Source organism: Neovison vison, chromosome 7 (genome assembly GCF_020171115.1).
Source record: "Neovison vison isolate M4711 chromosome 7, ASM_NN_V1, whole genome shotgun sequence".
NCBI lineage: Eukaryota > Metazoa > Chordata > Mammalia > Carnivora > Mustelidae > Neogale > Neogale vison.
In genome coordinates this window covers 157318283-157331951 of record NC_058097.1, presented here as the reverse complement: position 1 = coordinate 157331951, position 13669 = coordinate 157318283, and the positions used below count along the sequence as shown (strand labels likewise).

The following is a 13669-nucleotide window of genomic DNA, read 5'->3' as shown; positions in this document are numbered from 1 at the left end:
TTCAGGGTTGTGAGATCGAGCCCCGCATTGGGCTTCACACTGGGCCTGGAGCTGCTCCGGATTCATTCTCTGTCTCTCTCTCTCTCTCTCTCTCTCTCTTTCTCTGCCCCTCCCCCTACCTTAAAAATATATATCAATACAATTTGAATAGTGCTGGGTTGTGTCTAATGATAGAGTGGATCATGAGCATTCTTCTAATAGAGGAATTACTTTATTCCTTTTAAAGCTTCCTAGTCTGTATTTGTTCTAAGATGCTGGTATTTATTAATGACACCCCCATGGTGAACATTTAATTAAGTTATTCCTAATTTTTAAACTACAAACAATGCTTCAGTGAAGATTTTTTGTGTGTGTGCATGTGGCCAACATGTCTGAAATGTCTTAGAAGTCCACTTATTGGGTCAAAGACATGTAGACTTAAAACTTTAATAGATGCTGCCAAATTATCCTGCAAAAAGACCATTCCTCTATAGACTCCCTCCAACCTTGCAGCTGAGAGCTCATTGTCCTACATCATTGCTAACATGGGTGGCTTGCCATGGATTTTTTTTAAATATTTTATTTGTTTATTTGACAAAGAGAGATCACATGTAGGCAGAGAGGCAGGCAGAGAGAGAGAGAAAGAGGAGGAAGCAGGCTCCCTGCAGAGCAGAGAGCCCCATGTGGGGTTCGATCCCAGGACCCTGGGACCATGACCTGAGCTGAAGGCAGAGGCTTTAACCCACTGAGCCACCCAGGTGCCCTGTCATTGATATTTTTAATTTTTGCAAATCTAATAAGCAAAAATGATAGTCAAATGTTAACTTGTTTTTCTTAGATTATTTAGTAAAACTGAGTATGCTGTCAAATGTCTGTGGCCATTTGGTTTTCTCATTCTGAGAGTATCCACATTCTCTGCCTATTTTTCCACTGAATTGTTTTTCCAATATCACTTAAAAATTAATTTTAAAGTCCCAAGTCTTGTCAAAGAACATAATCACTTCTGACCAATTAAACTCTTTATAATCATTTTGCATAGAAAAGTCTCATTCATTTGGCATTTAAGGACTTTGGGGATAGCCTGCTGCAGGTGACCTTTGTATCATCTGTGTTCAATTCTAGCAAGATGGAAAAAAATTAGTGATTATATTCTCTGAGGAACAAATTCCTTAATCTCCATAGTAATTCCTAAAGTCCTTTATGTCTAAAGAAAAATTAATGATGACATGGATTTCTATTTTTCTTTCATAGCTATTTATCCCTTCATGAAGGGTGAATTATTTAAGGTCTGTACTTGCCTAAATATGTATTTTTATATTTGATTATTCTTAAGACTTGCTTAAATTTTTAGAAGACACATCCAGGCAGCTGGCAAACCAGGAAAGCATTTTGTGCCTGGGCTCTTGAGAGAGACTGGGAGGGTTTAATTCAACTCTCAAGAGCAGTAGCTTCCATGTGCAGCAGTTGAGAAAAATTAATTCCACCAGTATATATTCAGATACCACTCTGGGTTACTCTGATCTTGGGATGAAATAGTGAGAACATAAAGGGTGGGGAGTATGACATTCACATTCTTACAGGACATGGACAATTAAAAAGTAAAGAAAAAGGTAGTTTCAGAAGTTGTAAGTATTATGAAGATAAAAGTACAGAGAAGGACAGAGTGGAGGAGGGATTACTTACCACAGGTGTTCAGCAAGGCTTTCAGAGCAGGTGACATTTGATCTAAGTGAGAAGGAACTATAAGGCTCTGATGGGGGCACAGGGTATTCTGGCTGAGGAGGGATCAACAGGTGCAAATGGCCTGAGGCAGGAATGAGCCAGGCATTTTCTATTTAATTTTTTCAGAATTGAGAAATTATTTGCAATCGAACAGGCAGAAATTTTCTTTTCTGTTTAAATCATGGAAGATATAAAGTCTGTATTAGCGATATAAACCAATATTAGACCAATACTTACCACACAAATGGGGTAGGAAATTCTTTTGATTAAAAGAGTTTAGGGTGCCTGGGTGGCTCAGTGGGTTAAGCCGTTGCCTTCGGCTCAGGTCATGATCTCAGGGTCCTGGGATCGAGTCCCGCATTGGGCTCTCTGCTCAGCAGGGAGCCTGCTTCCCTCTCTCTCTGCCTGCCTCTCCGCCTGCTTGTGATCTCTGTCTGTCAAATAAATAAATAAAATCTTTAAAAAAAAAGAGTTTAAATAACATAATTTAGGGAACACCTGGGTGGTTCAGTCAGTTAAGTGTCCGACTCTTGATTTCAGCACAGGTCATAATCTCAAGGTTGTGAGACTGAGCCCTGTGTGGGACTCCGTGGTTATGGAGCCTGTGTTAAGATTCTCTCTCTCTCTCCCTCTGCCCCTCCCAACCCCATTCACTCTCTTCCTTTCTCTCTCTCTTTCTTTTCTTTTTTTTTAATTAATTATTTTTATTAACATATAATGTATTACTTTCCCCAGAGGAACAGGTCTGTGAATCGTCAGGCTCACACATTTCACAACACTCACTACCTTTCTCTCTCTTTCTAACTCCTCCCAAAAACCCACAACAAAACAAAATATAATTTAGTAAAATGTTGACATTTATTGAGCACTTACAGTGTGTTTAGCACTGTGCTAAGCACTTTACATATATTATCTCATTTGATCCTCATTGTAAGTCTATTTTGCATCATGCCTTTTTTTTTTAATAGATAAGGAAACTAAGGCATAGGGAGGTCAGGCATTTTCCCAGGGTCACCCAGCAAGTAAGAGGCAGTGCCGGGGTTTCCACTCCAGATCCATCTCAAGAGCCTGTGTTCCTAACTCTCTCAATGGGAATGCTTTCTCTTCTGGGTACAGCCTGTGCCATGTGAGTATCTAACTCCAATAGCACTTGTATGGAGAACCCTCCATGGGCCAGATCCGTGGTGGGTGATGAGGAGACCTTTATAAATAAGACAACATCCCTCTCGGGGCAACTGGGTGGCTCAGTGGGTTAAAGGCTCTGCCTTCGGCTCAGGTCACGATCCCAGGTCCCGGGGTCAAGCCCCGCATCAGGCTCTCTGCACAGCAGGGAGCCTGCTTCCTCCTCTCTCTGCCTGTTTCTCTGCCTACTTGTGATCTCCATCTGTCAAATAAATAAATAAAATATTAAAAAAAAAAAAAAAGACAACATCCCTCTCAAGTCACACTTGGTCCTCCCAGGGAAGGGTTAGAGAAGCCTTCCCCAGAGAGGAGCCTAAACTGAATTTTGAGGGATACACAGGTGGCTCATCCATGGAGAGGAGTATTCAGGCAGAGGAGTAGCCTTGGGGAATGTGACTGAGCAAGATGGACCCAGGAGGTGATTGATACCTCAGTACCACTAAACCTCCAGCCCAAGGGGGGATGTGGTAGGTGCCTTGGTTTCTGGGAGAAACACAGTAGGTCATGAGAGACCTTGTGTATGCTGCTAAGGAGCCTTGGCTTTATATCTAGGTGACAAAGTACCATGAGAGGGTTGAATCAGGGAATGGGTCAGGTTGTATTTGAATTCTAGCAAAATTTCATTTACTGGATTGAGAGTTAGGACCAGAGGCAGAAAACCTAGCTTAGAAGGTTCTGAATGCTTTGCATGAGAGATGTTGAGAACATGATGGCACGAGACGTGGTCTCGAATAGAGATGGACTAGATGGACTAGAAAAGAAGCAATAGATTCTAGAAATATTTAGGAGGAAATGTGAGTAGCATTTGGTGATAAATTAGATTGGGGACTTAGAAGAGGAAAGAGCTGGGGTGAGCTCAGAGTTTTCTGATTTTGCCTCTGATCCATCCCTTGCTTCCCACGTGTCCCTCATCTCACCCAGCCCTGTTTCATATGCAGGAGGCACGGAGAGAAAGCCTGTGGGTTGGTTGAATGGTTGGATGAATGTGATCACTGGGGAAGAAATGATTAGAAAAGATTTATAGGAAAAGCAGGAAAAAATAGGCTCTTGAGAGAAAGCCCAAGGAAGAAAAAAAATTCAGATGTAGAAAAGGAGACTGAAGACTGAGGTCGGAATCAAAGACACCAAGAGGAGTGCCGGGAGCCAAGTCAAGGAGACTCTGGAGTCAGGGAGGGAAGCAGTCAGAGAAGCACTTCAGGAAGGTGAGTCTGACGGTAGGCTGGGACAGGGCTGAGGCAAGGAGGAACACAGTCAAGGGAAGTCATTGGAAGGTTATGGGAGGAATCTAGAGATGGCAAGGATCAAAGCACTCTGGTGCCGCAGGGATGGAGATTAGCCGATGCACCAAGGGAACACAGCTGCAGAATGCTGCAGCTGACTGACTGATGGAGCAGGGAGGAAAGATCTGGAATAATAACTACGGGCTGGATCGCAAAGGTTGGAGGCTTGGTGACTGGGGGAGCAGAGATGCTGTTTGCCAGAGGGGTAGAAATAACCGGGCAAGGAAGGGAAGGGAAGCAGGCCCCTTGAGCACGTTGAGTTTAAGTTGCAACAAGACTTCCAGACAGTGATGTCCATGGGCTTCTGAGAATCTAGGGAAATGACTTTATCACGTGCAGACCAAACCTCCTGTCCTGCATCTGTCCACACATACTCCACCCTGCTTCCTCTTAAAATGGATGAACAGCCCATGTTCCAACCAAGGCCAGCTCTTCTACTTGGTCTCTGGAGCCCATCTGCTTTCCTCTTCTCAAGAACATCGCTCCCGTTGTTGTCCCCACTGACCCCTCAGCTCAGCATTCTTCCTCTCTCCTGGGTCATTGCCAACAGCACACCAACCTGTCTCCTGTCTTAAAAACCAAACAGACCCTCCTTTGACTTCATGCTTCTCTCCAGATACTGCCTCATTTCTCTGACCCCCTGTAGAGCAAAATTCCTTAAAAGAGTTGTCTAAACTCGCTGTATTTGCTTCCTCCCCTCCCATTTTCTCCTCAGCTCTAGCCAGTCTGGAGTTTGTGTTCCCAGCGTCTCTACTGAAACTGTTTTTCCCGAGATTTCTAAATCTCGGGATTTATGTTACCAAACTCAGTTGCTGACTCTCATTCAAATATTGGGGATACCCTCTCCTCCTCCCAGAAACACCTTCTTCTCCCAGGGTTCAGACAGCACACTCTTCTGGTTCTCCTTTTGCCTCCTGGGCTGCTCCCTTTTTATTTCCTATGTTGGTTCTCCCCTCATTTTTGATCTCTCAACACTGGGTATCCCTGGGCTCAGTCCTTCACACTGTCCTCCCTGACCTCATTCACTGCCACCACCATGCACTGGTATACACACACTGAAAATAAATTTTTTTTTAAAGATTTTATTTATTTGACGGAGATCACAAGTAGGCAGAGGCAGGCAGAGGTGGGGCGGGAAGCAGGCTCCCTGCTGAGCAGAGAGTCTGATGCCAGGCTCGATCCCAGGACCCCAGGATCGTGACCTGAGCCGAAGGCAGAGGCTTTAACCCACTGAGCCACCCAGGCACCCCAAAGTAAAATATTTTTTAATTTATGAGCATTTACTTTTTTAAAAACTACATACTGTTCTATTGGCTAATATATTACATACATGATTTAAAAAGGAGGTACAGATTAAACAAAAAATTTAAAATAACTGGTTTGTATCTTTAGGTACCACATTTATAGTCTGGCAAGGTCCATTGCTAGCAGTAGAGGTTGTAAATCCATCTTTCAAATAACCTTTTTGTTCATTGCTGGTGTTTTGGCTCAGCTCTTGTCAGATCTGATTTCTGTTTCTGTGTTGTGATATTTGACAAAGAACTCATCCTGGAGTAAAAGTTGCATTTGCCCGGCACTTCCCTGCCCCTCACCTGGGCTTGCATTGCTGGTTGTACCTTCGGGCCAGGGTTTTTGCAGGATTTTCTCAAGTTGCTGGCTATTTTGTGCCAGTTAGTTTGCTTGAAGGTGGATAATACAATCCGGAAACCTGTTCAACCAGTCAAATTACAATTCTCCATACATTGAAAAGAAGCCAAGCAGTCCGGACCTTCCCACTCCCAGAGCTGGGGAATGCCCATCCTTCTTTCCTTGGAGACCTTGTATCTTCACGTGTATCTATGCCTCACGAGATGTGGACTGACGGAGGGACCTGTCTGACATCATACTCTGAACCAGTGAACCTTTCCTTTTTTCTTATTTTTAGGTAAACATAATTAAGCATAGCATGAAAAGGCTTTGCCCACACCCAGGGGATCATTTCGTCAACCCCTGAGGTGTAGTATTCGACCTTGGAGACCCCTGGTAAAACCAATGCCTTCTCAGTATCAGCACTCACCTGGCCAACAGGCATCTTCAACTCAATGTGTTCTAAACAAAACATTTTATCCTCTTCCCTCCCTTTCAAATAAAACCTGCTTCTCCCTCATCTCAGTAAACAGCACCTCTATTTATCTCATTGCTCAAATGAAAAATCTTCACATTCTTTTCGATCTCTTTCATTCTGTCACCCTCCTCACCCAGTCCATTAGCAAATTGTCATATCTGCCTTCAGATTATATTCTGACTCTAAGTAGTTTTGTCTTCCTCCGTCATGACCACTCTTATTCCAAACCTGGGCCCAGTCTGTTGTGACAGGCTCTGAGTTGTTTCCTACCCTTGCCTGACTCCCTGTGTTCTCCGCACAGCAGCCAGAAGTTCTGTTGGAAACACAAGTCAGACCAGGCCATTCCTCTACGTAAAACCTCCAACACGCTTTGAGTAAGGTCTACTTTCCTTACCATGACCTTCAAGAACCTACATCGTCTGGCCCTTGCTTGCTTTTTAGTATTCCTCTTCCTAGCATCCTGGCCCTTCCACTCTGTTCCTCCTACACTGGCATTTTTTGCTATTAAGCAAATACCATTGCAGGATCATTTCGCTCCTTTCAGTCTGATCTCTGCTCAGAGAGGAAAGCCTGGCCACTCTTCTGAGACCACAAACACACGGACTTCGCCCCCACCACCCTGCCATCCCTTCTTTACCTTGTTTTGCTTTTCTTCATCATACTTACCTTTCTCTCAGTAGCATTCTACTCTGTATTTGTGTCCATATCCTCCACTAGAATGAGAATCCCTTTAGGGCAGGGCCGTGTCTGACTTCTGTGTGATAGCTCCAGCTCCATTCAGAACAGTACTCTGCACATAATCAGTGCTAAGTATTAAACGGAATTAATGAATTTTCATAGGGACAACAGGTGAAATCTCAAGGATAACCACCCACATTAAGAGAAAAGAGGGCAAGGGGCACATGTCTGGGGAAATACTCAAATTGAGGGCAGAAGGGTTACTCGCAAGGAAGTCACATCTTGGCCCCCATTAACTAGATATGACGAGAACATGGCAGGCCCTGGAGAACCCAGCCAGGAAGGCGGCAGGCTGGACTCAGCTCTCTGCCCCAACTCTAGCAAACCTGAACACACACCCAAAACCTGGACAGGTAGGATGGCTCAGCTTCTGAGGCAAGGGGCTGCTCTCCCCTGTTACCCTGAAACACTTATTTAAGAGGGTTTTGAACCAGGATCCCAAGGCTACCCTGTGGTCCTAGCCTCTGAGCTCTGACAAAGCAGCCGTTCCAGAGCGCCCTGGGAATCCACGTGGGCTGCTTGTGGCTTTCCTTCAGAAGTCAAGGCGTGACTCTTAAGAAAACAGTCAGATGCTAGAGAGTGACCTCTTTTATTAGGTTCACCATCTTCGCCACCGAGAGACCATAGTGTTTGTCCATAGCCTGAAATACTCAAAGGCCATGGTGTTGAAAAGAGGGTGAGCCTTCAGGTCTCTTTGTCAACATTAATCCTGGTCCCTGCCAGTCTCTCCCTTTTGCATCAGAAAAGTTTTCTTGTTTTTTTTTTTTTTTTAAAGAGAGGGAGAAAACAGCTGTGTGGGATTCGAGAATGGGATTTTAATGGTCGCTGAAGACACACAAAACCTTTGCTGTGATCCTGAAGTGTTTAGGGGCAATTGACTCCTTTGTTTGGGACAGCAAAACAAGCGGCTGCTCAAGGAGAAAAGAGAACCAACTGGAACATGTGACTGAGGTCTCTTCAGGCCAGATCTTCAGCACTTTTGCAAAAAGCGGCTTTCGGGCATCTCTCAGAGTTGCTCTTTGCTGTTTAGCTCATCTTTACCTTGCGGAAGAAATTAAGTTGGAAGGTGCTTGTCAGGCATGATTTCTGTAGGTCTTTCTGGAATGAAAATGGAAACCGTGAACAGCAATGTGAGTTTGTTTCTGTGAAGCGAGACTTTCATGGGGAGAAAAAAGAGCAGGTGCCCTCCCTTCTGCAGGCTGGCCCGAGGGGCATTTCTCAGCTCTTTGCTCAGTTGGAAAATTGCAACAGATATGGGACATTGTGAGGCTTCTCAAAACGTAACCTCAAAATGTCTTTGGGGGGTATAAATACTTCTAAGGAAGCTAGCAGATGCCCGGAGCAGTGGGAGCCCATCCAGTTACGCTTTCCAGGGAGAACCAGAGCCATGCTGGCTCACCCGTGGAGAGGACCCATGTTCTGCCAGAGGAACCACGATCATGCGATCTGACTCCAGGTTAGGGTTAGTGAGGCTTGAAATCATCGCCATCATCTGGCGTTTTCCCGTTAGCCAATAGAATGTTACAGAAATGGCATTGGCTTGGCTAGAGGGGATCTGGATAGCCTCGGTTTTATTTACTTTCTGCCAGCCTTCAGGACACTTGACCCCATAAAGCCATGAGGGAGTTATCCTCTTCCTCCTGGACTGTGGGCCCTTGGAGAGTCAAGTGGGACACAGGATAAGAAGTCATGGATTCCTAGTATATAATTCAGCCCAACTTTTCATGGGAGATGAGCTGAAACTGAGTCATCAGGGAAACCACTATCCAGGGAGACTGCATTTAGAGACCAGGTCTGAAATTATAGGCTCTGTCCGCCACAGGTCTGTGCATCAGACTTGTTACAGTGTTGTTTGCTGAGATAGCAAGAGCTTCGTTCACTTCTAATTTTTTTAATATGATAAATAAAAATGATGCATGAATATTATGACAGAAATCCAAACAACATAAAAAGGCATTAAAATGTTAGATTTTAGAGTAGACTTTATTGATTGATTGCATTTAGTTGTAGACCTAATATTTGAAATGTGACATATTTTAGCTTATGATTTTGAAAAGTCTTGTTTTGGGCTTTTTTTTTTTAAGATTATGAAGTGAATAACGAAAAGACATTTGTAGGGGCGCCTGGGTGGCTCAGTGGGTTAAGGCCTCTGCCTTCGGCTTGGGTCATGACCCCAGGGTCCTGGGATTGAGCACTGCATTGGGCTCTCTCCTCCGCAGGAAGCCTGCTTCCTCCTCTCTCTCTCTGCCTGCCTCTCTGCATACTTGTGATCTCTGTCTGTCAAATAAACAAGTAAAATCTTAAAAAAAGAAGAAGAAGAAGAAGACGAAGAAGAAAAGACATTTGTAAGAATGGTAATAGAGAACTTGGCCATGTTTAACCCTAGAAGTGGGTATGCAGATTGCCTTCGTCAGATAGTGTGAACACAGGTATCCCCCTCACAGAGACTGAAGAGATGTAATAGCTCATTTTATCATGTGATATTTTGTTTTCTGTTTCTCCGCAGTTTCAGTTAAAAAGAGACTGTGCTTATTCCAGTCAGACTCCCCTAAGGCCACAGAGAGAATCCTTGGCAAAGTCCTGAATTATGATTCAGTCCACACTTTCGCTGAAGACCTCTCTCCCCCTTAAATTCAAAGCTGTTCATCTCACTGTAGGTGTATTTCATAGACTAGCTGTGGGACCTTGGCCAAATTATTTAACATCCTTAAGTATCTGTTTCTGTAAAATGGAGTTAATAACAGCACCTAACTCCTCAGGGTTGTTAGGTCCTCAGGGTTGTTTTTAGGGATGATTGAGATCACATATGTAAAGCTTTTGGTGTGGTGAACAGGAGATTGTAAGTACTCAGTAAATGTTAGCCATTAAAAAGGCTCTTTTGATGGTTATGTTGATGTCTGAATATGATACTAGAGAACCCACTTAAACATATTTCCTTTATATTCATATTCTAAAACAAGGTATGAATCTACATTTAACTAATAGTACCAGAAATATAGCCAGAAACACAGTTTACTAATTTCCTTATAGTTTATTCTTTCAGGAGACATTAACTGTGGTTTACTCTTCATAACATATTAACTTATTATAAACATGAAGCACATTGTGTTGGGGAGCTTATTGGTAAGTCTCTCGAGATCACCCTCCCCATAGCCACCAGAAAGCGAGCTTTTCAAAACCCAGCTCTGGTCATATTCCTCTTCTTTCAATGGCTCCTCCCCTTGAAGAAGAAAACCCAAATGCCTGGCATTCAAGAATTCTTAAAATCTATCCCAACCTTTTTTTCTTCCCTCTCCCCCCAGTCATGCATGACTTTCTGTGATCTGCCCCTTTTCCTTCTTGGGGAGATCCTATTCACCTTTAAGTTGCCCCGCAGATGTGGTCTCCTCTAGGAAGGCTTCAGGAATGCCATCAGCCAGAATTAATAGCACCCTCTTTAAGCACTAGGCCTATGTTCAGTGAGTATTTTTACCTTATAATCGTTCTGACAGCCGTGTGAAATAGGAAAAGTCAAGTACTTGTTCTCAAAAATAATTTGGACTAGTGTGATCCCTGCTTCTAAGGAGCTCATGGTCTAGGGACCATGTGGACACCTCAAAGAGTGGGTGACAAGAGGGCAAGAGGTGTGCACAGAAAACCCAAAGGTGGTACACTCCACATTTAGGGCATTTGTGTGGAGGAGCGTGGGCTCAGTGTCATCTATTTACCTTCATCTCAAGCACCCATATCATCTTTCCTCGGCTTCTGTGCCTTCACTGACCACATCATTTCCCCCTTTGGCTAGTCAGTTGCAGGGCTGGGACATATGATGATGGAGAACAAGAACGCTGCATTTTGTGTCCAAATGGAACCTTCCAAAATGAGGAAGGACAAATCACATGCGAACCTTGCCCACGACCAGAAAATCCTGGAGCCCTGAAGACTCCAGAAGCTTGGAATGTATCCAAATGTGGAGGTAAGGGTTCCATCTGCCCCTTTTTATTCTCCTGGTCTCCAGTATTACTTAGAAGGCATAAGTGGTGTTTCAGGGCAAACAGTGCATACTGCACCGTGGGCTTCCTACGGGTGGGGACCATATTGGCTTCATCTTTAGCTCTCCAGTGCCTACCTCAGTGCCCAACACATGCTGGGCTGATGCTCACTTGAACACATAAATGAAAAGCTGATAGAATACATTGGCAGAAGAAAAGGTGCAGGTGTTGCTGTTGCAATCTGTACTCACTGTAAATAAATACAACTTGAGACCTGAGTGATCTCCTGGAGTGACCTTCCTGTGTATGGCGGGCTATCTGAAAGTGTGAACATGGAGAAGGTAGTTCTGAGTATTTTTCCAACTTGGGTCTTGAATTCATACCTTATTGATTTTTAAAGAGTATCCATCTGGTTATTTTGCTAGAGTTCTGTGAAGAGTTTTTAATGTCCCTTATAAAATGTTAACTCTGGAGCCAAGCTTACTTAGGTTTTGTGGGCTTGGTTCCCATTAATTTTATTAACAAATGTCTTCCTTTTATTAAATGGAAGGAGGGCCAGCTATATTGAGGCTCTGTGGGCTCAAATAGAAGGTGTGACCTAACACTGTGGTTTGTAGGTGGTGTCCATGGCACAGACCATGGGGTACCCTGTGGCCCCTGCTTCTCCTCCCAGTGACTCCTAGAGCTTTAGTCCCCAGCTTCAGTCCCCACCTACACCACGCCAGACTCAACTGCAGGACCGTTCAAATGTTTTAAAAGTCATGGGGCACCTGGGTGGCTCAGTCAGTTGTGTCCAACTCTTGGTTTTGGCTCAGGTCATGCAACGGAGCCAGGCGGCCGGCTCCACACTCAGCGGGGAGTCTGCAGGAGGTTCTCCCCCTCTCGACCTTCCCCTCCCTTCCCCCTAGTCCAACTGCAGGGTTGATGAGGAAGCACTTTGGGGCATCTATTTACACTTGTATGTGGCCTTGTTAAGATATATTTGTAGTAACAATAATACTAGTAATAATAACAATTGTTGACATTTATGGAATCCTTACCTATGCCCAGCATCAAGCAACGTGTAGTACGTGAATTATTCCTATGGTTGCTGTGTGAAGGTGCACTTCTGGGCTGAATTACCAGATGATTCCAGAGCCCAGGGCCCTCCCTGGGGTTCCTGCACTACAGGCACTGGCTGGGCACTGCAAAGTCCTCAATCTTAAGCAAACCCAGGCCTGGTGCACGCTGTGGAAGCAATTAACACTGGGCTCCTTGGTCTCCATTTCTGCACTGTGCTTTGTAGCCCTGCATGTAAACATCGGCACTCACAGGCTCAGGGGCAGTGGCGGGGCAGGACAGGGCTTCTCTCCCTAAGGTGGGACTTCAGGTCAGCACTGGGCCATGGGGCTGACCCACTTCTGAGCTCATTGACAGAGAGACGGGAAGGGGTCTGCTCAGGGGCCTTGCTCACTTAGGGTCATTGGTTTCCCCAGGTCTGTGCCAACCTGGGGAATATTCTGCAGATGGCTTTGCACCCTGCCAGCTCTGTGCCCTGGGCACATTCCAGCCTGAGGCCGGCCGCACTTCCTGCTTCCCCTGTGGGGGAGGCCTCCCCACCAAACACCTGGGAGCCACTTCCTTCCAGGACTGTGAAACCAGAGGTGAGGACTTGGCAGCTTGCCTTTTTCCGGAATGGAATTTCCCTCTTGAGAACCACAGGAGTCTGGTAAATCTCCATCCAAGCCCGGTGGCCCGGAGTGCCCTGTGTGGTATCCCAGCAGCAGGGAGGTCAGGGCCCAGCTCCATCTGCCCCTGCAGGAAGTACAGAGAGCATGGGAACTCCCTAGATGTGCTCTCCCCCAGCCACCTGGGCCCCTGCAGACGGGGCGGGGGGCAGCTGGTCTGGGAGAGGAGAGCAGGTTTTGTGTAATAGGTTCTTGGCTCCTTCTTTCCAGCCTTTCTCCATCCCAGTCCCCTTCCCTGGAGCTCCCCTCTCATATAGGTCCTACCTGGCCCCAGAGCCCCAACTCCACCTCTTCCTGGGGCCCCGGCCCGGCCCTAGGCCCGGCTGGCATCAGTTTGGCAAGCTCACGACCCACAAGCAAGCTGTGTATGTAAGCCTGGGCTGTGCTCATTTAGGCCTGACCGCATGCACTGTAAACGCTTAGATGATACACCCTACTTTGTTCCCTTTGTGTTTTTCTCAGCGTCATGAGTCACAAGTCCCACCCAAGCCGGCTATTTAGGGAATTAAGTGTTGATTAGCCCCAGATTAGTAGGAAAGCAGTACTTCGTTTGGGCATACAATTTATGTCACCAATGATGAAAAGACAGTTTTGTTATTTATTTTTTTCATTCCTTCCACTCTCCCCCCACCGCACAGTTCAGTGTTCACCTGGACATTTCTACAACACCACCACTCACCGATGCATTCGCTGCCCAGCAGGGACATACCAACCTGAATTTGGAAAAGATAACTGTGTTTCTTGCCCAGGAAATACTACCACTGACTTCGATGGCTCCACAAACATAACGCAGTGTAAAGGTAGGTCTCTCTAAGTCTTTCAAAGTCTTGGCCCAGAGGAAAGTGCCTGGGTCTACCTGACGCTGGTGGGGAGGGTGTTGGGGCCAGGGTCCCACGTCCACCAAGAGCCATGAGGACACTGTTATCCCAGCTCCCAGCACCGCAGGTCGGCACTAAAGGAGAGCCA

General features: G+C 45.5%; 1 protein-coding gene across 1 annotated transcript in view; it reads left to right on the top strand.

The window, feature by feature from the left end:
* The window catches only part of SCUBE2 (signal peptide, CUB domain and EGF like domain containing 2), a 67214-nt gene that overhangs the window by 44480 nt on the left and 9065 nt on the right, over positions 1-13669 (top strand). The window contains exons 18-20 of the mRNA XM_044260250.1: positions 10790-10960; positions 12452-12619; positions 13342-13503. Coding sequence (XP_044116185.1) covers positions 10790-10960; positions 12452-12619; positions 13342-13503 — 501 coding nt within the window. The remainder of the gene's footprint in view (positions 1-10789; positions 10961-12451; positions 12620-13341; positions 13504-13669) is intronic.